Raw genomic sequence first — 25,062 nt, 5'->3', positions numbered from 1 at the left:
AATTGTTGGAAATCAACAAAAAAGTGACATCCAAGATGAAATCTTGGAAGTCACACGAGAAATTACTATATTTTTGTAGATGAAATTTTAATGCGTTAATTGCTACTGTGTGTGGAATCGATGTGTAAAGAGAAACAACATCAGTAGTTATCCATGAGAATTTGGAATCCCAGATTAAACCATCCATTGAGTTTAATACTTCTGTACTGTCTCTAATAAAACCAGGGACCCTCTGAACCAAGGGTTGTAGAAGCAGATCTAACCATTCCCCTAGTTTCTCACTCACAGATCCTATCCCTGATAAAATCAGTCTCATGGGTGGAGGAAAGCTTTTTTATGGGTTTTTGGTAACACATAAAGCGTTGGTGTAACTGGATTTAACACCTTTAGATAATCCCTCTCTCTCAAAGTAATAAAACCCATACAAAAGCCTTCATCAATAATCTGAAAAATACGCTCTTTGATATTAAGAGAAGGATTCTCTAAAATCCGTTTGTAAATCATGGGGTCATTAAGCATATTTTCAACCCAGTTCACATAATCATCCCTATTCATAAGGACAATCGATCCACCCTTATCTGAATTCTTTATTATAATATTATCATTTGCCTTCAGTTCTAACAATGCTTTTTTCAGGGACGGCCTCAAGTTACTGCAGGCACAATTCACACCATGCGTTTTTTCAGATAATAGTCTAAGATCATTTTCAACAGCACTTTGAAACCTATCCATCACAGGTCTCCTTGCTTTAACCGGATAATAGTTTGGATTAGGAATACTGATGCTTTTTGCTGAAGAAGCAGCAATATCAACATTTGGCATGCTTTCATTTTGTAAAGCCTGCAAATTGATAATAGACATTTGTTCTGGAAAGGAACAATTACTATAAGTATTTTCAAAATTCACATCATTTTCCACAGTAATATCAGGGTTATCTTCAAAATGCAATTTCAAAGTAATATTCCTAATAAATCTATTAACATCACATATTGTGGAGAAAAGATTAAAATTACAACTAGGAACAAAAGAAAGTCCAAATGAAAGTAACTCACGTTGATCAGCAGTTAGATTCAATGATGAAAAATTAATAACATCAAAGTCACCTAACGTGGATTCCTCAGATGATATCTTTGCGTTATTCTTGATGTTCCTATGCTTCCTTCCCTTTCTCCTTTTTTTCTGGATCTGTTTCTCTTGTAATATGAGTTTTTTGACTGCCTCGTCACATCCATGTCAGAGTCTGATGTAGCTCCATTCGAAGTTTCAGCATCAGATGAACTGAGTCACTTGTCGGGGAGTTTGATTAGCACTGGTGTGTCGTTTAGGTCTTCGTAGTATAGACCTGGGAGACTTGTTAGCATTTTCCCATCTCCCCCATTCGTACACCTGCTCTTTGGAATAATCAGATAAATCACGCTCCAGTTTTCGTTTTTTAGTATCCATAATCTTTTCCTCAGTTTTGTTAATCTTGATAGTAGTATTATGCAAAAATTCCTCAAACTTCTTTCGATAATTTGTCTTGCGCATTTGATTTTAAGATATCAATTTGTTTTTGTAAATCTTGCAAGAGAATTTCTTCATTTCTTATGATTAGGGAAATCAATTTCAAGGAGCAGTCCGATAATATATTATTCCATTCTTGTACAAACCCATCTGAGTACACTGTACTAGGGACTTTTTTAACTCTAAGTCCTCTTGGAATAATGTTTTTATCTCTATAATTTCTTAACGAACGCACATTCCACCATATCCGATTTTCCATTAGCATAAGTGCTGACAAATCCCCACTCAGGCCACACTCTGCTGAGCTCTGCGTTCTGAAGGCTGTTGTTTGCATTATATTAATACCTCTGTCTCCTCAGAATCCTCTGCTGGCAGTTCCCTATCCTGGATCCTTCTGGACACTCTGGTTTCTACCCAGGCTGACCAAGGCTCTCCTCATGGAACCATCCAGATATCACTGCCGGCTGGATCAGCCTTTTTGGGATTACACAGAGCTTCAGGGATTCTCTCCACCTCTTCTATACGGTCTGTACGGGTCATCCCTGTGGTCTGGGATTTGCAGTATTTAGGCCTCCTGGTGTTGCGCTGGGGGAATCCCTGTATAGGGGTATACCTTGCCTGGTGCTCCACTACGTGCTACACTGTCGTGATCCGGAGGATTCTCCCCTCAGGCACCTTTTCCCTTTTATTAAGCTCTCCTTCATAAATATCTTTGGTTTTTGAAGCTCATTCTCCTGTCTCTTGTGTATCGGGTATACAGCTACCACTGCAACATCAATGGTCTAATGAGTCCACTATACATCACGCCCTGTGGGCGTAACAGCATCGCAAGTTCAAATCCCCTAAGAAAACTAAAATAATGTGAAAAATGAAAAAAGTAACAAAAAATATAAAAAGTTCAAATTACCCCTCTTTTCCTACGGTAAAAAGAAAAAAAAACTTGGCATTGCCAATTTCGTAAAAAAAGTCAGATCTAATAGAAAACCAAAATTACTCTTTAGTCACCTCACCTAATCAGGTCATTCTTCAAAAAAACAAGCTCTCATACAGCTCCATTGACGGTAAAACAAACAAATTATATATTTTTTTCCACCACTTAAATTTAAAATAATATTATTGTTAATAAAAAAAATGGTGATGCATATTTGATATTGCTGTAATTGGACTGACATGGAATCTTGTTTCCATCTCATTTTTACTGCACAATGAACACTGCAAAAAAACAACCCAAAAAACAATGGTGGAATTGCATTTGTTTTTCACCATTTCATCCCACTTGGAATTTTGTATAGTAAAATGAATAGTGCCTTTCAAAACTACAACAAAAGTTCAAGAAGGAAAAAATAAAAGCACAGAAACGAAAAATTCCCTGGTCCTTAAAGGGTCAAGCTGCCTTCTCTGACATCGCTGAAGGAGGCAAGTTGGTTGGACTCCATATTATATATATATATATATATATATATATATATATATAGAACATTAGAGGTGGTGCAACTAGGTAACTTTAAAGGGAATATGTCATCACATTTTCCCTATCTAAACTATTATTATGGGCATACAGGAGAGTGATCTGAGTCTCATGTCAGATGTGGTGGTGCTGAGAAATCTTCTATCACTTTATATACATGACCTCTTCCAGGCTGTGGGGAGGATATTACCTGGAGATAACTCTACCTCCAGAGCTGATTTTACATGAAAATCCCACCTCGGCAGTCTATATCCTGTATGCCCATAGTAGTAGTTTAGATAGGTCACATGTGGTGACAGATTCTCTTTAATGTGTACAGTGGCCTCTGTATGAATTCCCTCTGCCCTTTGTAATATAGTGGGTTTCTTCCAACTGCTCACAATCATTCATTACTTAGGCCTGTTTCGCACATCAGTTTTTTTCCTCAGTTAAAATCCGCTAAAATGGCGGACACCGGATCCGTTCCTGTACTGAACAAAACGTTTGGCACCGGACCGTTGTTTTAACGGATCCGTCGAAGGAAGAATTTTAAAGGAAAGAGAGAGAGAGACAGAGAGAGAGAATTTGCGGCCGAGGCAAGTCCTCCTGGCATGCGCAATGTAAAATGCGGATCCGGCCGCCCGAAAAAACGTTGCATTGTCCGTCCAGACATGTCGGCGGCCACCAAAACTTTGGCGGATTCGCAAAACAACGGATCCAACGGATGCCCATCCGTCAAGATCCGCCAGTAATGCAACTCAATGGGAAAAAAAACGGATCTGCCAAGCAAAATGGCGGATCCGTTTTTTTTTGCAAAACGGCGGATCTTGACTGATTTGAAAAAACTGATGTGTGAAACAGGCCTTAGCATTTACTTACAGTTTGTCTTCGTCAAGGTCGTAGTCATATTCTGAAAACATTTCACTTTATGTGACAGTCTTTCTGTGGAGAGAGAACATATAAGAACTGAGAATTCACAGCCCAGATCAATTGCTACAAAATGGTTTTAACATACATAGAAAGCAGCAGTTCATTTAAAGGGGTTGTCCACTACTATGACAACCTGAATGTTTGCCCCTGTGAAAATAAAAATACTCACATGTAGTTATGTCATGTCCCTTGAGGTCTGCGCCCAATCAGCGTTGGCATCACTGTCTCCACCTTCAGACTTGCAAGTAATCAAGAGGAAATCAGGCTTGTGACTGGCCAACCACCTCCTCTTGCTTCATCTGAAGGTGAGGATATTGACGAAAGCTTTGATTGGGTGCAGAGCTCACGTGTCATAACTGCAGGTGAGCCCCGGAAAAGCAAGTGCCGACACCGCACAGGAGGCGACTATAAGGGGTTTTATTTTCACCGGGGCAAACATTTAGATCGAGAAGGGATTGCCCTAGCAGTGAACAGTAGGATTTCATTCTCCAAACTATTTGTATGCATATGTAGCGCTTTCAAAGACCAGTCCAGGAATCCCTTTACATGGCCAGCCCATTCCACCATTACTGAGAAATCAGCATTTGAATGGATTATAAAAATGAGGCTGAAGATCTGAAGTCTCTGTGACTCCAGCTCTATTCCCCGCCCATCGCTGCCTCCTCCTGCTTGACTGACAGCCTCTATGCTATGTCACTTCAGTTAAGGCCTGTTTCACACTTTCGTTTTTGACCATCAGTCAAAATCCGCCGTTTTTGCAAAAAAACGGATCCGCCATTTTTTTTGTCGGATCCGTTTTTTTCCCCATTGATTTGCATTACTGGCGGATCTTGACGGATGGCCATCCGTTGGATCCGTTTTTTTGCGGATCCGTCAATTTTTTTGCGTCCGCCGAGATGCCTGGACGGACCATGTAACGTTTTTTGTGCTGCAGGATCCGCATTTTTATAGTGCGCATGCCCGGGGGAATGAAGTCAGGCGGAAATTTAACCCTGAAATCATTTCTGGCGGACAGAAAAATTCTCTCTCTCTCCCCCCCCCTTCCCGGGCAGCGGTTCCTTTAAAATCTTCATTCGGCGGATCCGTCAAAAAAACGGTCCGGTGGCATCCGTTCACATTAGTTAACAACGGATCCGATTTCCGCCATTTTGGTGGATTTTAACTGACACAAAAAAAATGATGTGTGAAACAGGCCTTAGCAGGAAGAAGCAGTGTTGGGTGGAGAATAAAGCTGGAGTGACACAATCTTCAGATCTACTTCTTCAACCTAATCTGCATATCAATTCAAATGCCGATTTCTCAGTAATGGTGGAACAGACTAGCCATGTAAAGGAATTGCTGGACATTCAAGTCCTCAAGTGGGGCTAATCAATACAGTCAAAAGTAAGAATTAGTTTAAGAAAATATGAAAATAAATAAAAAGTTCAAATACCTCCCCCTCCCCCCCATTAAAATATACATGTGGTATCGCAGCATCTAGAAAAGGCCAATCAAAATGTAAAAATAATTAACCCGATCGGTAATTTTTTTTCCCCTCACCTCAACACCATATAAAATGCTGTAAAAAGAGAACAAATTGTCATGCCCATCTCAAAAAGGTATCAATAGAAATATTGCCTCACCTCACAAAAAATAAGCCCTCACCCGGCTTCATCGACTGAAAAACGCAAGCGCAATCCCAAAAATTTTTTTTATACGTTAAGTGTTATCTTTCATCATTAGACTGGGGGTCACACGTGCATACTTTCTCTTGTGTGATAGAATCGGGGCCGATTGTGCTAATGACAAGTCAGCTCAAAACCCAGAGACTGAGCCGAGTGTCAGGGTGTGATGAGAGAATCGCTCAATTTCTCTATCTTCTCCATGGTGGGGTCCAGGACAATCGGACTGCACTCAGATGGCATCCGAGTTCAGTCCGATGTTTCACACGCACCATAGTCTTGCATGTGTGCGTGCAATCTGAATCTCGGAAGCACCCGCAACATGCTGTGATTGTTTCTCATGCCCCATAGTATAACATTGCACAGAGTGCAATCCGACATCATCACATAGCACTCAGCCATGTTATACACTGGTGTCAGCGAGCCCTTAAAATACTTTAAAAAAAAATGGACAAGTTTGGTAACGCCAAAATCATACTGATGAGGAGAATCATATTGCTATGTCATTTTTCACACATAATGCAGAATTTTTTCCCGTTTTCCAGTACACTGTGATAAATGAACGGTGTCATTCAAAAATACAACTCGTCCCACAAAAAAACAAGCTCTCATATGTCTATGTGGACAGAAAAATTGAAATGACTCTTTGAAGCAAGGGAAGAAAAAAAAAGAAAAAAAGTCAGGAAAAAAAATCAAATTGTTACACCAAAAATATACTGGGCCTTTTGCCCAAGAGAGGCAATCAACTAATGCAGAAAACTTAGAAGTATACTGCATTTATGAGGGGCGCCTTTCTTCCTAACCCTGCAGCTTCAAGTCCCCTAAGAGGATTTTTAAAAATAAGTTTAAAAAAAATACAAATATTTAAAAAAGAATTAAAAGTACCCCCCTTTTCCAGGAAATAAAAAAAAAACAAAAAAAAAACAACATTTTGTATTGCGAAATATATAACTTGACCCAAATCACTAGTATAATGGAAGTCAATGGAAAACGTGAGCATTTTTCCACCCCACCAACCCTCATCGGAGGTCTGAAGGGGTCTAAAAATTGCTCAAATCAATGGAAACAGCACTGAAATGGCATCGGAACAGCAAGGGGAAGACCACTGGAAGCATATCTGAATACCAGGTTGCTGCTGAGAACAATGTTGTCAGAGTGTTACACCACTTTTAGGGACTGATAGTAAAACATACAAAAACGAAGTGAAAATATTACTTTAAAAAAAATCTAAAGAAATATTCTTTCAGGATAAAGACAATCAATGAGACAAAAAAATGCTCCTCCACACCTAGAGCTAAGTTCATACATAGTGTTTTTGCTGCTTTTTGCACATTTGCATTGCTTTCAAAAGTGAAAAAAAATCATTCACCAGGAAATGTAATTTTAACATTTTACTACTGGCCAGGTGGTGTGACACACAAGATCTGAAACATCCTCTTTAATTTTTGAAGGCAGGACTTTGTCTTTCAAAGCTTTTTTTTTTTCCAGGGTCAGCAACCAGCCCTCACTATTGTTCGAGGGCCAGCAGCCGACTTGTCGAGAGATGAAACCAAGATAAAGCTTTTTGGTAAAGCACATCATTCGACTGTTTACTGCAAATGGAATCAGATCTACACAGTAGTAACAGTCAAATATGGAGAAGGTTCAAAGATATTTTGGGGATGTTTTGCTGCCTCTGCACTGGGTGCCTTGACTGTGTGCAAGGCATCATGAAATGTGAAGTGTTATGAATGAGTCACCGAAGGAGGAAAAAACAAAAATACAAGCTAAGTCCAGAAAACCGGAGAGGTTGGTAGCTATCGGATTACAGACCCCTGATCCTATCCACAACAACTAACAGTAGCCGTGGGGGGTTCCTACGATGTGCTAGACCCCTCGATCACAGCCGGAGAACTAAATAGGCCTAAAGAAAGAAAGGGGAAATCTAAACTGCCCCAGAGCAGACCCCAAAGCAATAGGCAGCCCCCAACATATAATGACGGTGAAGCAAGATGAAAACACTAACACAGATAGAAAGATAGGATGAGCAAACGATGGGGCCCAAGCTAACTAAAAAGGACAGGATAGAAAAGCTGCTGTCTGCAATCCGTAAAAAACCCTACCAAAAAAAGTCCCAACCATCTGATAGGAAAAACAGGCCCTGAAGTCGCTAGGACTTCAAAAAAGACTATATCAGCACTCAGGTAAATTCTGAAGACAGAGCAAAGAGACAAACTGATCAGAGACAAAAATGGAACTCAGGACACCCCAGACCGGGGATGGCTGAACTCCAAAAAACAAGGTAAACAAAACAAAACTAATACGTTCAACAGCAGAGCAAAAGCTTATCTTTGGGAAGCAGGAATCAGACTGGTCTCCAAGAATCCAGCAGAGAAATCACCAGCGACTCAGAAGGGCGTCGGCTGCCTTATATCCAGTCAGAATTTCCTGTTACCCAGTCATCATCTACCAGATCAGGTGTTTGGTAATCAGCCTCACTACCTTCCTTCACCAGAAGAGGGAGTTCATCAGACATCGACGGTGAAGGGGAAAATGAACTCACAACAGTGAAGATTCCTAAAGGAATTTGGGTCGCAACATGGTGCCCAGTGTCAGAAAGCTGGGTTTACATCCTAGGTCACGGGTCTTCTAGAAGAACAAGAACCCCAAACATACTTCAAAAAGCCACCAGAAATGGATGGAAACAAAGCACTGGAGAGTTTAGAAGTAGGAATTCCAGCTCCAGTAGCGTAAAGTCTCCCACCACTACCTCTTACATACAGATCCTACAGAAAAAAACTGCGAATGAACACACGAAATTAGTTAATTTTACCTGTTTTGATGAATTTCTGAGTACAGATCACCGCAAAAAAACATGAATCTGTCAATGAGTACATAGAAAAAAAAATCAATCAAGTTATGGACTGTGGAACAGTATGTGATCAGAATGAACACTCATTTCCACCAGATGATAACTAGCACCTATCCCTACACTAAACGCAGCTAACAAAGGTAATAACAGGGAATAGAATAGATGTTACCTTGATTTTTTTTTAGGTTGCAGCAGCAAGGACTTTAAGGCAATAACCCCTGACTAGATGAATGTATTACGCTATCCCTATTGCGACAGCTCACCCTACACAAATTGCAGATAAGAGAAGTATTATTATTATAGAATAGAATCTATTTGAATTAGCCCTGAAAAAAAAGTTAATAGTTTAAAGAAGCAGCACCAAGGACTGTTATTTCAACAGCCCTGCTGGGGAATATAGTCGAGCGTTTCGCATATACTCAGCCTGATATTAAGGAGACCAGGATCTTCTGTATTTACTGTACAAAGTCTCCTGCCCAGCTGTGAAATCCTGTTTGCAGTGTGAGTACTCCCTATGTGACGACCACCTGACAGCCCACAAGTCACTGGATCATATTCTAATAGAACCCACCGGCTCTTTTGGTTTCCAAAAACGTTCCTTCAACTAGAAAGTGGAGCCTCTGAAAAGCATTTTTCCCAATTCTAAGGAGTGGGTCTCCTAACATGGTAAAGAGTATGCATAAGAGTATCCAAAAATTAGAAGGAGGCACTCCAATACCCCTTTTAGGCTATGTGCCCACGTAGCGATTTTCATGCGATTTTTTCCTGAGCAGAAACACATGCCCTTGCCAGGGAAATCGCATGCGCTTTTTGACACGCAATTTTGACGTGATTGTCAAGCGTTTTGACATGCGTTTTTGCTCATATAATTGATGGTATGCGGAATCGCGGGCCATTCCGCAAAATTAATGAACATGCTGCGTTTTTTACCGCTAAGCGATTCCTCAGTGGTAAAAAACGCACCATTGGCACAACATGTGCGTTTTCTATTCCAAATGCATGTAACGCTTATTTTAAGCGTTTCCGCGGCAGAATCACGCGTTAAAAAACGCTACGTGGGCACACAGCCTTAAGAGACATAGTGGAGGGTCTCAGAAAACATTTTTTTCCCCCATTATTAAGGATTGGGTCTCCTGGATTGGTAATGCGCATGCACTAAGTGCACTGGCTAAAAAACATTTACCCCTGGGGGGTAAACATATATAGCAAAGAATGTCTGAGGTAGGCCTCAAAAATTCTTAATCCGGACATCATGGACACGCTTAAAAATTTATAGCTAGCGTAGCATGATTACCCTGTTGATATGGTGGGGGAGAAGGACACCAAAAAAAAAAAACCCGAAATCCTGAAGCATATACCCATGTTTGGGTGGGAAGTAGTGCATGGTAATAGACCAGAAAAAAAACAACTGGATTTGAATTTGTTCCGCTACAGTCATCTCGTGTTGTTGAGAAATCTGGGACAATCCAGTCCTTGTTCATTTTGATGAGAGTTTGCCTGTCAGCATTTTCAGTTGACAAGCTGTAAAGATAATGTAAACTGTCATGTATTTTTCCCTATTATCACTACTTCTGGACCATTCCAGAATCTTCTATTCACATACTGAACTCTGCTATGCCAGTGGTAAGGGTTTGACCCCCCTGTTCTTTTCCCTTTGCCTGTCATGGCTGCATCTTCACTCACAGCTTGTAACACTACACTCTTTCCTCACTCGCTCCTTCCTGTTTCCCCTCCCCACTAAGGAATGCTAATTAGCCTAGAATGTTCTTTGTCTAAGCCCATGTGCTGCATATATGTGTGAGAAATAGTAAAGAGGCCATAACTCGGGCCCCGAAAGGGACAGAAATATGAAAACTACATATCCGGGACTTCCTTCGACAGGACTATTTAGCCTGTTTTTACAAATTCTAGCTTCAACGGAATCCGAGAAGTGGATTCCTGCGCAGCCGGGGCAGCCCGATGCTTCGTTATTGGTTTTGAATGAACTCCAGCGACAAGCTGAATAAGATGATACTATGTGCGTTTCTATATGAGGTACCCTCTGCGAGATATTATTATAGTTTTCTTAGCCAGACTGTAACTCTGAAAGGAGGGGGAGGACCGCCACAAACCAGCCCCTTTAGTGATGTCACAAGCCCAGAGGTATAAGGTACTTTCCCTTCGTGTGCAGTCACTTCTAGCTGCTGCAACCAGACCTCAATGCATTGTGACATATGGCTCCTCCTACCAGCATGGTTTTGCCTAAGATGACCTAAGCAATACGTGAGTTTATCTCTTCTCTTAATCCCCTTTTATTTGCATTCACCTGTACATATTTTAATTGTCTCATATTGTAAAATCTTTTTATATCTTCTGTAAACACTGCCTATCTTTTGGGAGTAAAATATAAAATTATTAGTTCCATCTCCATGCTCTATACCGAACTTTTACGTGCCTGAAGTGATTACGCTATTTGGGTTGGCTTTGTACCCCTTTATTAATTTTAAATATTAATAAAGAAATCGGAAGCTGGTGGCAGCGAAGTGTGCTCTGGGCTAGCTGACAGTGATGGAACGGGTTTTATAAGCCGATTGTCTGGCTGTGGCCAGAGCCTTTATCATTTCCTCGCTGCAGCGGGCCTAATAGCCAGTGCACAGCAAGTAACCCGTTCGGCGACTAATTATCCTAGGTGCAGTTCCCTGAATGACCTGAAGGTAAGGGGGGCGCCGGAGAGCTGCAAGTTCCAAAGCGGAACTGGAAAGTGTGATATACATAAATCCCGGCAGTTTGTAACCCATTGTGGCAGCAGTGGGATAACTAAAATAAGCCCCTGCGATAAATTGTTAGGGTAAGACTAGCCTGCTGTTTTTATCACATTGTTGGCAGCGGTGGGATAACTAAGATAAGCCCCCCTGCACATGTGATAGCCGTGTGCCGGCCAAAGGTCAACACCCCCTATTCCTGGCACAAGCACCTATCAGTTATTATACCCCTGGAAGCACTAAAAAACCCGCTGTGACAAAACTCTAGCGGCAGGCCAGGCCAGAACCTCCAAGGTGTAGAGAGACAGTTCATGCCACATGTCTAGCTTGGATAATAGTTGTAAGGCACAGAGGCATCACAGTAGGCAAGGTACTCCTTCAGCATCTTCCAAAACGTTTCCCTCCTTGTCAGAGTACCCCGCGCATTGGGCCACGGCGCTGGGAGGGTATGAGAAAACTGTACCAGACCTTTGAGAATGTTCCCCTGCCCCTGATGTGTGTCTCCCTTGTTTCTACTCCTTGGTTGTCCAAGAAACCGTGACCTCTGTCGCCAGCATTGTCAAATGGGAATTTTTGTTTTCTAATTCTTCAACTATGGCCTTCTAATAAAAGCAACATTTTATTAGACATTTACGCCACGGGAAGGAGAGATGGAAAGTTCTCCTTTCAGCGTGGGTCTAGAAGGTTGACCATCCAGTAATTATTTTTGGCCAAAATGCGTACAACGCAAGGGTCACTGGAAAGGCAGTGGACCATAAACGCAGCCAAGTGTGCCAGACTGCCAACAGCCAAGACTTCCCTGTCCCCAGCAAGAGAATGACTGTACATGTTGTCCACCTCCTCCTAGTCTTCAGGCCATCCATGGAGGACAGATGAGATGAAGGTGGGGTGACTATTATTGTCTGTAGCACAGGCAATCAGCTCCTATTCCTCCTCATTAACACCCAATCCACGTTGAGAAGATGAGATGAGGCTGGGCTCTGTATCATCACCCTGTAGTTTCTTGCTCCATCTCAACTTGCTCCGCCTGCAAAGCCTCCTCTTTAATTATGAGCAGCGAGTGTTTCCGTAGACAGAGAGGCGGGATAGTTACGCTGATCATTGCGTCATTTTCACTCACCATCTTTGTCAAGATCTCAGAGTTTTAGAGACCCGCACAGGTGTCGGACAGCCATGCCCACTCATCAGCTCTTATGTTTGAAGACTGACCGGAATACCAATGGGCATGTTGTAGATGGTATTCAAATACTGTCCTCTTGATGCACACAAAGTCTTGCCAACATATGTGATGTTGAGTTACAACGCGTGGTGACATCACACACCAGTCCGTAAGCTGGAAGTTGCAAACTCTGCTGCAGCACTGCAAGGGTGGCGACAGCTGTAGCTGATTTGCAGAAATGTGCACACACGGCACGCTTTCACAGCTTATCAAGCAGATCTGGGTAGGTTTTGAGAAGGCAGGAAATTCACACAGGGAGAAATAGTGGCGGCTGGTGACCGAGTGCCGAGGGATGACCGCCCCCATGAAGTTGCGGAAAGTTTTCGTCTCCACAAACCAAGACAGCAAAATTGACAGGATGGGCGGGCAAGTAGAACAGGGGGAAGAGGCAGTGCTGTCACCCCCAGACACTGTTTCTGGACCCTGGCATTTGGCAAAACTAGTTGGGTGCTTTGCTGTCATATTCCTGAGGAAGCTGGTGGTGGACAGGCTGGTAGTTATGCTGACCCTGCTGATGCTGGCAGGGCAGATGTTGCAAACAGCCTTTTCTGGGTTAACTGAATGGTCTTTAAAAAAAAAAAAAAAAAAGCAACAAACTCAGGAACACCTACACCTTGGTCTGTGAACTTCACCCTTGTTGGTTCTCTGGTCACTCCACCGTCTCTTCCTGCCTGCTGCAATTCTGCAGATCTCTTCCCCTCTGAATGTCACCTTCCCCGGTTGGGTTCGTGAATTCATTGTCCTGACTTGCTGACTTAACATCAGTTGTTTGCAATTGTGTCTCATTATCACCTACCTTTTGGGACAATAATTGCATTTTCCCACCGTCTCCTTCTTGTGCTCAAATATCTACATGCAATCTCCTCATGCTCCGTGGGCAGGGCGAGAGGCCAGAAACTATAAATGGAAATGTGAACAGCTCTTCGGAGAGTCCAAGGGTGGGATCACTTGTCTCCGTGCACTCGGCATGGTGGCAGGATGGAGGATCAAGGTGAGGATTATATGGTTCAGAAGCATGGCTTCTGAGACTAGACCGTGTGGAAGACAGAGTGGTGCTGGCAAAATGACTGGAAGCATAATCACACTGGTCTGGCTTCAAGAGTGGTGCTCTGAGCCCTCCTACAAAGTGGGAGAGGAAGCTAGGCTGACACGATGTGTGAGTTTGTTGTGCTTCCACCGCAGTCACGGTTTCACCTTGCCCATGGCCTCTGCGCTCACCATCACGTACACTTCCTAGTCCCTTACCATGAACCTTGCAATTACGCATGATTAGTGTTGAGCATTCCGATACCGCAAGTATCGGCCGATATTAGCTGTATCGGAATTCCGATACTGACTTCCGATACTTTTTTCATATCGGATACCGGAATCGGAAGTTCCCATAATGCTATCAGCCCGCTCGCTTTGATTCAGCCAATGGGAATCCTCAGAAGTGTGGGCACATCCTGTTAGGCATGTAGGCATGTTAACTATTGGCATGGCTGTGATTGGCTGCTGAAATGATGTCATGATGCATTATAAAAGCCGCCGCCATTTCGGGTCACTCTGCTGTGAATTCAGTTAGGGACAGGCTGCTGTTGAAGACTGTGAGGGACAGTTAGAAATAGAGATTATCAAAAGAATATTGTGCTTTACCCAGGCTACATAAACCACCACTGTAGCTTTCTTTTCCCTAGCAGCAGTGTTCACAGCTGTCTGCAAGGGCTGTGTGAGTGCAGCTCACGCTGTGGAGTGGGTCCTGCAGCCACGTCTGGTTGTAGGCCGCCCAGCGTGGATCACTGCTGCCTCATACATATTTTTCTTTTTGAGCTGCTTATTTTTCAAAAATTCTATCTAGTGTGCTTCCATCCGTATCCATATACGTTGGTTGCAAACACTAGTAGTAGACAGCGGAGCCTTTCTGCAGCCTTTCAGTGCTAGTGCCCACTTAGCTGCACTGTTCACGGCTGTCTGAGAGGTCTCTGACTGTGTGTGAGTGCAGCTCATGCTGAGTAGTGTGTCCTGCAGCTACGTCTGGTTGTAGGCCGCTCAGCGTGCGTCACTACCTCACACATTTTTCTTTTATTGCAGCTCATTTTTTCATCTCCTATTAGTGTGCATCCATCCGTATCCATATACGGTGGTTGCAAACACTCTAGGAGTAGACAGTGGAGCCTTTCAGCAGCCTTTCATTGCTAGTGCCCACTTAGCTGCACTGTTCACAGCTGTCTGCGAGGTCTCTGACTGTGTGTAAGTGCAGCTCACGCTGAGTAGTGTGTCCTGCAGCTACGTCTGGTTGTAGGCCGCTCAGCGTGCGTCACTGCCTCACACATTTTTCTTTAATTGCAGCTCATTTTTTCTTCTCCTATTACTGTGCATCCATCCGTATCCATCTACATTGGTTGGTTGCAAAAACTATATAGGAGTAGATAGAGGAGCCTTTTTTTCTGGCTTGTGCCCTTCATCTGCAGCCAGATTAGTATTACCCAATTTTTTTGGAGCCTCATCTTTTGCATTGTAGATTACCTGCCTGCATTGTAATAGCTCCAAAAAGTTGGTGATACTATCACTTTCAAATCTTTGGTCACATCCTTTTAGGTTTTTTTCACAAAAAAAAACAATGAAGTTCACCAAACACTACATTTGAAAGTTGTGTAGGCCACATTAGCTCCTATTAAAGTGTAGTCCACACACACACACTTCATAAAATTAGTGTTTCTTCTAACTGTAACCAGCTGTTCAGGAATAAGCACACTAAGCCCCCCTTTGTACTTTTCTGCCTATCTTTATCAGTCTAATAAGATGAACAAGGCAGGGAGTAAGGCACGTGGGCGTGGAGTTTCAGCAGGGAGAGGACATGGGGATTCTGTGCCTGCTGCGGGCACCAGTAAGTCAGCATCCCCCAGTTTTAGCAGGCAACAGTCCTTTATGCACAGCTTTGTAGGACCTCGCCATACCCCACTGCTGCGGGAGGAACAAATTGAAGCCGTTGTCGGATGGATGGCAGCTAACACATCGACTTCAATTACTTCCACATCCTCTCAGGGCCAGAGCACCGAAGAGCAACCATCTGTCTCTTCACCACCTGCCAAAGTGCCCAGGCAGTCAGAGAGCCCTGGACAGGAGCCATCAGTCTCTACTTCTGTTCTCTGAATCTGTTGGCTTGGAAAGAGGGGGCCAGCAAAGCAGCATTCAAGAATGTGAAGAGGGAGTATGCGCAACTTCTTTGTCCCTCTGAATCTGAAGAGGCGGGTGGGCCAGTGTCTATGGTCAGCACACCTCAGTACGCATCAGATGATGACGAGACACAGGTGCCACTTTCTGGTGCGTACGGTGCTGGCGAGACAACCCAGGAGAAGCAGGTGTTTGAAGAGGGGAGTGTAGATGATGAGGTCCTTGACCCATCATGGCATGAGGAACAGGAAGGTGGTGGGAGCAGCTCTGAGGAAGAGATTCCCACAACGGCCAAAACAGGAGGGAGAGGGAGGGGGGGCACACTTGGTTGCCTGTAGCCTCCACTTCGGCACCCGTTAGGAGCATTCCTCTTTCAAAAGGCAAAACGGGTGCTCCCAAGACTTGCAGTGCGTGGTCCTTTTTTGACACAGTTGCAGATGACATTTGCTTTGTCAAATGCAAGCTGTGTCATCAGAGAGTCGAGAGGGAAAAATGTGAGCAACCTCAATACCACTAATACGTGGAAACATGTGCGGACCAAGCACGAGGTGGAGTTACACAGACACACTGAAGACGTAGACCAACGTACAGCACCACCTACCACCTCTTCAGCTCTTGTTGGGGCCTCTTCTTCCAGCTCACACACAGCTGGTTCGGCTTCCTCACAGGATCGCCAAGGAAGAACCTCTGGCACTGTTGTCCGGAGACCCTGTGACATTCCACCCACAGCACCACGTTCCCAGTCATCCTCACACTCCCAGGCCACTCGACAGCCATCGGTAGCACAGGCATGGGATAAAAGGCGGCCATACTCGGCAAACCATCCCCGAGCACAGGCTCTGAATGCTGGCATTGACAAACTACTGGCATTTGAAATGCTCTCATTCAGGCTGGTGGAGACTGACACCTTCTGGGACTTCATGGCATTGGCAGTCCCACAATACACCGTGCCCAGCCGCTTTTATTTCAGCAGGCGAGCCGTCCCTGCACTGCAAAAACATGTGGAGGGAAAAATAAAACATGCGCTACTAAACGCCGTTAGTAGCAAGGTCCACCTGACCACCGATGCGTGGACCAGTAACCATGGACAGGGACGATACCTTTCCCTCACTGTCCATTGGGTCAATGTTGTGGAGCCGGGTCCAGATCTGGAGAGTGGCGCTGTACGTGCTCTGCCAACTCCACGGATTGCAGGAATCCAGCCTGTACACATTGACTCCTCCTCCTACTCCAGTTCCTCAGAAACAGCGCAGCAGGAGCCTGTTACGACCGATATGAGCACAGCCTTGGCCAAACGTCAACAGGCCGTACTGAAATTAATTTCATTGGGGAATCAAAGCCACACAGCACAGGAGCTCTGGAATGCCATCAAGCAGGAGAGCGACGTGTGGTTTGTGCCAGCGAATCTCCAGCCGGGCTTGGTAGTGTGACAATGGACGAAATCTGGTGGCAGTTCTTGGCCTAGGCAACCTCACTCACATCCCATGTCTGGCAAGTGTGCTCAACTTGGTCGGGCAGAGCTTTCTGAGGGACTATCCGGATCTTGATGCACTGCTGAACAAGGTCCGCATAGAGTGCACTCACTTGCGGCGTTCCAGCACGGCAAGATCGCGGCTTGCTGCTCTGCAGCGCCGATTACGCCTTCCGGAACATCGCATCATATGTGACCTACCCACCAGGTGGAATTCAACGTTACATATGTTGGAGCGGTTGTGTGAGCAGCAGGCAGCAGTCATGGAGTACCAGCTGCATCAGGCGCAAACAAGTCGCACTGTGCGCCGGTCACACTTCAGCACCACTGAGTGGGCTTCTATGAAGGACATCTGCCTCGTTTTGCGTGCCTTCGATGATTCCACGTGGATGGCGAGTGCAGATGATGCACTAGTCAGCAAGACTGTCCCCCTTATCTGCCTGCTTCAAAAAACACTGCAAGCACTAAGGGAGACTGTCCCCCTTATCTGCCTGCTTCAAAAAACACTGCAAGCACTAAGGGAGGAGGTTTTGGAAGAGGTGGAGGATGAGGAGTCCCAAATGCCATCTGCTTCTGGACAGTCTGCACTATGTGGTTCCTCACAAAGGCCTAGGCAGGGGACACTTTGTGAGGAGGATGAGGAGGAGTCGATGGAGGAAGACATCTCTCCAGAGGAGGGAGGTACACAAAGCTCTAGTCAGTATGTACAGCAAGGGTGGGGTGATGCAGAGCAGGCAGAGATCACGCCTCAAGCAGGGGACAGCGGTTCTTTGGCAGTTGTGAGTCTGCAGCACATGGTTGATTTCATGCTGCAGTGCCTGAGAAACGACCGCCGCATCGCCCACATTCTCTACACGGCTGATTATTGGGTGTACACCCTCCTAGATCCTCGCTACCGGGACAACTTACAAAGACTCATACCAACGTTGAATCGGGAGCGTAAACTGCGGGAGTACCAAGACACACTAGTGCAGTCCATGTTTTCCATTCCACCCGACAGCAGTGGTGCTAGTGCTTTACAATGCAGCTCTGTGCGTCGAGGCAGTGGAGGAAACTCGGCACAAAGAGGGAGCAGAGGCAGCGCCTCAGCACAAGGGAAGACCACTATGGCCCAAATGTGGCAAAGTTTTGTGTGTCCGCCACAATTGTCTACACCATCACAGACGGCTCCAGTCAGCAGGAGGCAACGTTTCCGTCAGATGGTGACAGACTATATGTCTTGCCCTGTCAGTGTACTCCCAGATAGCTCTTCCCCCTTCAAGTTTTGGGTCTCAAAGCTGGCTACATGGCCAGAGCTTAGCCAGTATGCATTGGAGGTGCTGGCTTGCCCTGCTGCCAGTGTATTATCGGAACGCGTCTTTAGTGCCGCAGGTGGTGTACTAACAGACCGTCGCACGCGACTATCTTCCGATAATGTCGACCGGCTTACATTTCTGAAAATGAACAAGGCCTGGATCTCTCCAGAATTTGCCAGTTCTCTTCCCGACTAAATAATTGGTTGGCAACTGTATCCAGGTCTCATGTTGTGTTCATGTTTCTACCACCTGAACTATAATCCCTGGGCTTCAACACAGCCAGTTGTCGTTCAGATGTGTCATCTGCACAGAGATAAACACACTAGCCCCTGTGTTAGTGGGGTTCAGTAACGCCAGCTGCTCCCCTGCTGTGTGGACGGCAAAGTCTCCTGCTCCATCCACATTCAAACTCCTACTGATTTTTAACTGTGCTCCACTTAGGCATCTGGCTCCACTGTCTCTAGTATTTCCCCTGGCCTCCAACCCCGCCTGTTACAGCTCTGAAGTGGCGTCTGCACAATCCACACTTGTTCCTGTGTTACTTGGGCTCAGTCACGTCAGTTGATCCCCTGATGTGTGTCCGGCAAGGTCTCCTGCTCTGTCCACATTCCCATTACTAGTAGTGTAAATGAGGACAGAGCAGGAGACCTTGCCGGACACACATCAGGGGATCAACTGACGGGACTGAGCCCCAGTAACACAGGAACAAGTGTGGATTGTGCTGACGCCACTTCAGAGCTGTAACTGGCGGGGTTGGAGGCCAGGGGAATACTAGAGACAGTGGAGCCAGAGGCCTAAGTGGAGCACGGTTACAATCAGTTGTAGTCTACAACCTCTATAAAACCAGCTGCAAGTTGGCCTCCGCCTGCTGCATGCCTCATCCTGGGCTCCAACAACACCAGTTGGTGTTGAGAAGTGCCGTCTTCACAGAGAAAAACACACTAGCTCCTGTGTTAGTGGGGTTCAGTAATGCCAGCTGGTCCCCTGCTGTGTAGACGGCAAAGTCTCCTGCTGCCTCCACATGCCAACATCAGCCCTCAGCCTGCTCCATGCCTCAACCTGGGCTCCAACAACGCCAGTTGGTGTTCAGAAGTGTCGTCTTCCCAGAGAAAAACACACTAGCTCCTGTGTTATTGGGGTTCAGAAACGCCAGCTGTTCCCCTGCTGTGTAGACGGCAAAGTCTCCTGCTCCATCCACATTCAAACTACTACTGATTTTCAACCGTGCTCCACTTAGAGACAGTGGAGCCAGAGGCCTAAGTGGAGCACTTTTAAAAATCAGTAGTAGTTTGAATGTGGATGGAGCAGGAGACTTTGCCGTCTACACAGCAGGGGAACAGCTGGCATTACTGAACCCCACTAACACAGGAGCTAGTGTTTTTCTCTGGGAAGACGACACTTCTGAACACCAACTGGCGTTGTTGGAGCCCAGGTTGAGGCATGGAGCAGGCTGACGGCTGATGTTGTGGGCATGTGGAGGCAGCAGGAGACTTTGCCGTCTACACAGCAGGGGAACAGCTGGCATTACTGAACCCCACTAACACAGGAGCTAGTGTGTTTTTCTCTGGGAAGACGGCACTTCTGAACACCAACTGGCGTTGTTGGAGCCCAGGATGAGGCATGCAGCAGGCGGAGGCCAACTTGCAGCTGGTTTTATAGAGGTTGTAGACTACAATTGATTGTAACCGTGCTCCACTTAGGCCTCTGGCTCCACTGTCTCTAGTTTTTCCCCTGGCCTCCAACCCCGCCAGTTACAGCTCTGAAGTGGCGTCAGCACAATCCACACTTGTTCCTGAGTTACTGGGGCTCAGTCACGTCAGTTGATCCCCTGACGTGTGTCCGGCAATGTCTCCTGCTCTGTCCACAGTCCCATTAATAGTAGTGTGAATGAGGACTGAGCAGGAGACCTTGCCAGACACACATCAGGGGATCAACTGACGTGACTTAGCCACAGTAACACAGGAACAAGTGTGGATTGTGCAGATGCCACTTCAGAGCAGCAACTGGCGGAGTTGGAGGCCAGGGGAAATACTAGAGACAGTGGAGCCGGAGGCCATAGTGGAGCAAGGTTACAATCAGTAGTAGTCTACAAAAACTATAAAACCAGATGCAAGTTGGCCTCCGCCTGCTGCATGCTTCATCCTGGGCTCCAACACAGCCAGTTGTAGCTTGGAAGTGCCGTCCGCACAGATAGAAACACTCGCTCCTGTGTCTGTGGGGGTTCAGTAACGCCAGCTGCTCCCCTGCTGTGTGAATGGCAAAGTCTCCTGCTGCCTACACCGTCACACTACTACTGATTGTTAATCGTGGTCCACTTCGGCCTCTGGCTCTACTGTCTCTAGTATTTCCCCTGGCCTCCAACCCCGCCAGTCGCTGCTCTGAAGTGTCATCTGCACAATCCACACTTGTTCCTGTGTTACTGGGGCTCAGTCACGTCAGTTGATCCCCTGATGTGTGTCCGGCAATGTCTCCTGCTCTGTCCCCATTCCCAATATTAAAACTCGCTCCAAGTAGGCCTCATCCTGCTGCATGATTGACCCCTGGGCTCCAACATCGCCAGTTGCTGCTCAGAAGTGTCTTTGGCACGGGTACTCCTTCCTGCCCAGCCTAGTTCCAGCACGCCTGCTGTTTCCGGGTAGTGTCAACGTCACTTTGCCACCGATACCTTGTCCTGTCGTGTTGTGGTCGGGTTAGCCGAGTCTATGGTGCCTGCAGTTTCGGTGCTTCCTATGTGGGCTGCAGGTTCTGGTACTAAAGGCTGGTTCCGTAGTGCCAATAGGACAAGCACCCCCTGTTGGACTGTGGGATTCGGTAACTGCATCCTGCTCGCGGCCTTGCAACTTTGTTGATTATGGGTACCTTCTGCTACCCATCCGGGTTCCAGCACAGTCAGCTGGTTCTCGGCAGCGTCTTTGGCACGGGTACTCCCTCCTGCCCAGCCAGGTTCCAGCACCGTCAGCTGTTTCTCTGCAGAGCCTTTGGCCGAGGTGCCTCCTTCTCGGTGCCCGAGTTCCAGCAACGTCTGCTGGTTCTTGGTAGTGCTTTGTAGCACAGGTACCTCCTGCTTAGTAACCGTGTTCCAGCAACGTCGGCTGGTCCACAGTTGTGCCATTGGCTCTTGTTCCTTCTGCTGCCCCTCCGGGTTCCAGCACCGTCAGCTGGTCCTCGCTAGTTCCATTTGCTATTGTTCCTTCTGCTACCCATCCAGGTTCCAGTACCGTCAGCTGGTTCTCGGCAGTTCCTCAGCCTTCTTGTACCTTCTGCTACTTTTCCAAGTTCAAGCTTGTGGAAATGGTTTTTGATTCTCACTCTGGATCTCCCTGACAATGACCCTGAAGACGACGACCCTGAAGACCACACAGAAGAATACCTAAAAGATGACCCTGAAGAAGATGACCAAGAGGACAAAGAACATGAAGACAACCACCAAGATGCAGAACAACAAGAGATAGAAGAACAAGAAGCATAAAAACCAAAAGCAGAAGAACATTAAGCATAAGACTAAAAATCTGAGCAAATGATATCTAATTTATAAGCAGAAGACGACTAAGCAGTGTATGGGGGTGAGTCCGTTCCTCCTCGTGGTGCCCCTGGAAAAGGCCTGCTGCTGCAGGCCAAACTGAACGCGGACAAATCCTGCTGTAAATCTTTTGTGACAGGCTGAACGGAAGGTGTAATCTTCAAACTTTTATAGATTACAACTACAGGAATGCCTGACACAAATAAGAATATAATGAAGAAGAATAGGAAGAAGATGAAGAAGTAGTATATGAAGAAGAATAATAGTTGAATAAGAAGAATATGACGAATGTAAAAAAAAAAAATATATATAATAATAATAATAGGAAGAAGGTGAAGAAGAAGAAGATGAATAAGGTGAAGAAGTTGATGAAAAAGATGCTGCTGAGGATGATGAAGGAGAAAGTGTGGGAGAAGTAAAAAAGAAGGTGAAGAGCATGGTAAAAAAAAAAAAAAAATTACTGCTATTCCATTTGATTGGGCTAAACCTCTATGGCTTTAATGTCTCCTACACCTCCCACAAAACATTCTACATTATTATTAGTTGTTTTTCTTCATGTAGAATTAACCTACAGGGAAAAAAAAGTTTTTTTTTTTAATTCCGATATTTCTGTTCCATTGACTTGAATGGGACTTCTGGGATCGGAATCGGCGATACCCGATACTTTTTTTAGATTGGCCGATCCATTCCGATCCGATATTTTTCAGTATCGGGTGGTATCGCTCAACACTACGCATGATATATCTCTGTTGAAAAAAATCTTTGCAGGATTAGTATCAAAGGAAAATAGTGTATATTTCCCTGCTCAGAACAATTTGCAGGATTAAGTGCAAAAATAATATTATTACTCCTGAGAAAGGGTTTTGGTATGAGCTGCAGCAGAAAGGACATGCACCCTATCCTTTGCTACATTATCCCTTTGGCACAATCTCTGCCTAAAGCCGGGGTCACACTAGAGAGAAATACGGACGAGTGAGAGGCGTAAAAACCACACATTGCACACGGACCAATTATTTTCTATGGGGTAGCTCCCATCAGCCGTATATTTCTTGCGCGTATTTTACGGTCCGTGCCAATCGCAGCATGCTGTGATTGCCAGCGTAATACGCCCGTAGTACGCCAATGCAAGTGCTTTTCTGGCACTTATCCTCTCTATTCCCATTGCCCTGTAGCGGTGGCTAATGGGTTAACATTAATGGCTTAATGTCATCTTGCAATTGGAAGGTGACATTAAGCCGATTAATAATGGAGAGGTGTCAATTAGACACTTATCCATTATTAACCCTAGACTATTAAACGGTTAAAACACAGACAGACATTAAAAATTATTTTAATGAAATAAAGACACCTAGCTTTTGACAAGATTTATTGCTCTGGTACACCAAAAATAAACCATCGACCTGTAACAAAAAAAACAAAAAAGCAACCATATCCTTACCTCTCCGCTGCTCAGTCAGGTCCCCTGCTGCAATTCATCCAAAAGGGTTAAGTGGTTTACACAGGGACTGGTGCTAATGCGACCAGCCCCATGTAAACCACTGCCAGAATGAATTATTTCATTTCTGCGCAGCCTCCCTAGCTGCCCTGAGATGAACTAATTACCGTGGGAAAGTTTCTGACTTTTTTCCCACACTCATCAGTTCACCTCAGGACAGCCAGGGGACTCCGCACAGCCTAGTGACGTCAGCGGGAGTCCCCGGCTGACCTGAGGTGAACTGATGAGCGTGGGAAAAAAAAGTCAGAAACTTTCCCTCGCTAAGTAGTTCATCTCCAGGCAGCCAGTGAGGCTGCGCAGAGGTGAACTAATTCATTCTGAAGTAGTATACAGTGGGGTTGGTCGCCTTAGCACCGGTCCTCATTGTAAACTACCGTATATACTCGAATATAAGCCAAGATTTTCAGCCCATTTTTTGGGGCTGAAAGTCCCCCCTCGGCTTATATGCAAGTCATATACACCAGGGGGTCGGAGGGGGAGGGGGGGCGGGGGTGTCAGGTCATACTTACCCATCCTGGCACGGTCTCTGCAACCCCTAGCTTCTCCGTGATCTCCCTTCCTTCAGCGGTCACATGGTACCGTCATTGCACTCATGAATATGCGCATATATGAAGGCAGGAAGGGAGATAGCGGAGAAGCTGGGGGCTGCAGAGACCGTGCCTAGACGGGTAAGTATAGCGATACTCACCTGTCCGTGGTCCATCGCTGCTTGCTGCTGTCTGGCACATCATCTGTCAGTGACGTTCAGACAGCAGAGGGCACGGTGACGTGGTTAGTGCGCCCGTGCCCACAGATGACGTGCCAGACAGCAGCAAGCAGCGATGGACCGGGGGACAGGTGAATATCTCAGGTGCCAGCAGTGACGCCGGCACCTGGCCCCAGCGACGGAGAGGTGAGTATGTTGTTTTTTGTTTTTTTTTTAAATGCAGCAGCGGCAGCACATGGAGGCATATTCTATGGAGCATCTTATAGGGGCAGCATACGGGGGAATAATCTATGGAGCATCTTATAGGTGCAGCATATGGGGAAATAATCTATGGAGCATCTTATGGGGGCAGCATATGGGGGAATAATCTATGGAGCATCTTATGGGGGCAGCATATGGGGGCATAATCTATGGAGCATCTTATAGGGGCAGCATATAGGGTTATAATCTATGGAGCATCTTATGGGGGCAGCATAATCTATGGAGCATCTTATGGGGGCAGCATATGGGCATAATCTATGGAATATCCTATGGAGCCATAACCTTTATGGAGCAGCATATGGGGCATATTATTCTATGGAGCATCTTATGGGGCTATCATGAACTGTATGGAGCATTATGTGGGGCTCCTGATTCAATATGGATATTCAAAAACATTTAACCTACTGATGTCTCAATTAATTTTACTTTTATTGGTATATTTTTATTTTTTAAATTTACCAGTAGCTGCTGCATTTTCCACCCTAGGCTTATACTCGAGGCAATAAGTTTTCCCAGCTTTTTGTGGCAAAATTAGGGGGGGGGGGGTTGGCTTATACTCAAGTATATACTGTATTCAACCCCTTGTGAAAGATTACAGCGTGGGACATGACTGAACGGCGGAGAGGTAAGGATATTGTTGATTTTTTATGGGGTTTTTTGCAGATCATGGTGTTTTTTTGGAATAGCAGAGTAATAAAAATTGGTCGAAATCTTGGTTTCTTTATTTCATTAAAAGACTTTTTAATTTAAGTCTGTGGTTTTTTTAACCCTTTCATAGTCCAAGGTTAATAATGGATCGGTGTCTTATT

At 45.4% G+C, this 25,062-nt stretch overlaps 1 protein-coding gene across 4 annotated transcripts in view; it reads right to left on the bottom strand.

The window, feature by feature from the left end:
* Positions 1-25,062, bottom strand: part of PICK1 (protein interacting with PRKCA 1) — a 317,172-nt gene that overhangs the window by 265,020 nt on the left and 27,090 nt on the right. For all 4 annotated transcript variants that reach the window (XM_073586677.1, XM_073586678.1, XM_073586675.1 and 1 more), the window contains exon 2: positions 3,830-3,892. In XM_073586677.1, coding sequence (XP_073442778.1) covers positions 3,830-3,870 — 41 coding nt within the window. In that variant the 5' untranslated portion in view covers positions 3,871-3,892. The remainder of the gene's footprint in view (positions 1-3,829; positions 3,893-25,062) is intronic.

Source organism: Dendrobates tinctorius, unplaced genomic scaffold (assembly GCF_039654945.1).
Source record: "Dendrobates tinctorius isolate UK_male_01 unplaced genomic scaffold, ASM3965494v1 ptg000094l, whole genome shotgun sequence".
NCBI classification, from domain to species: domain Eukaryota; kingdom Metazoa; phylum Chordata; class Amphibia; order Anura; family Dendrobatidae; genus Dendrobates; species Dendrobates tinctorius.
This window is presented reverse-complemented; position numbering and strand designations above follow the sequence as displayed.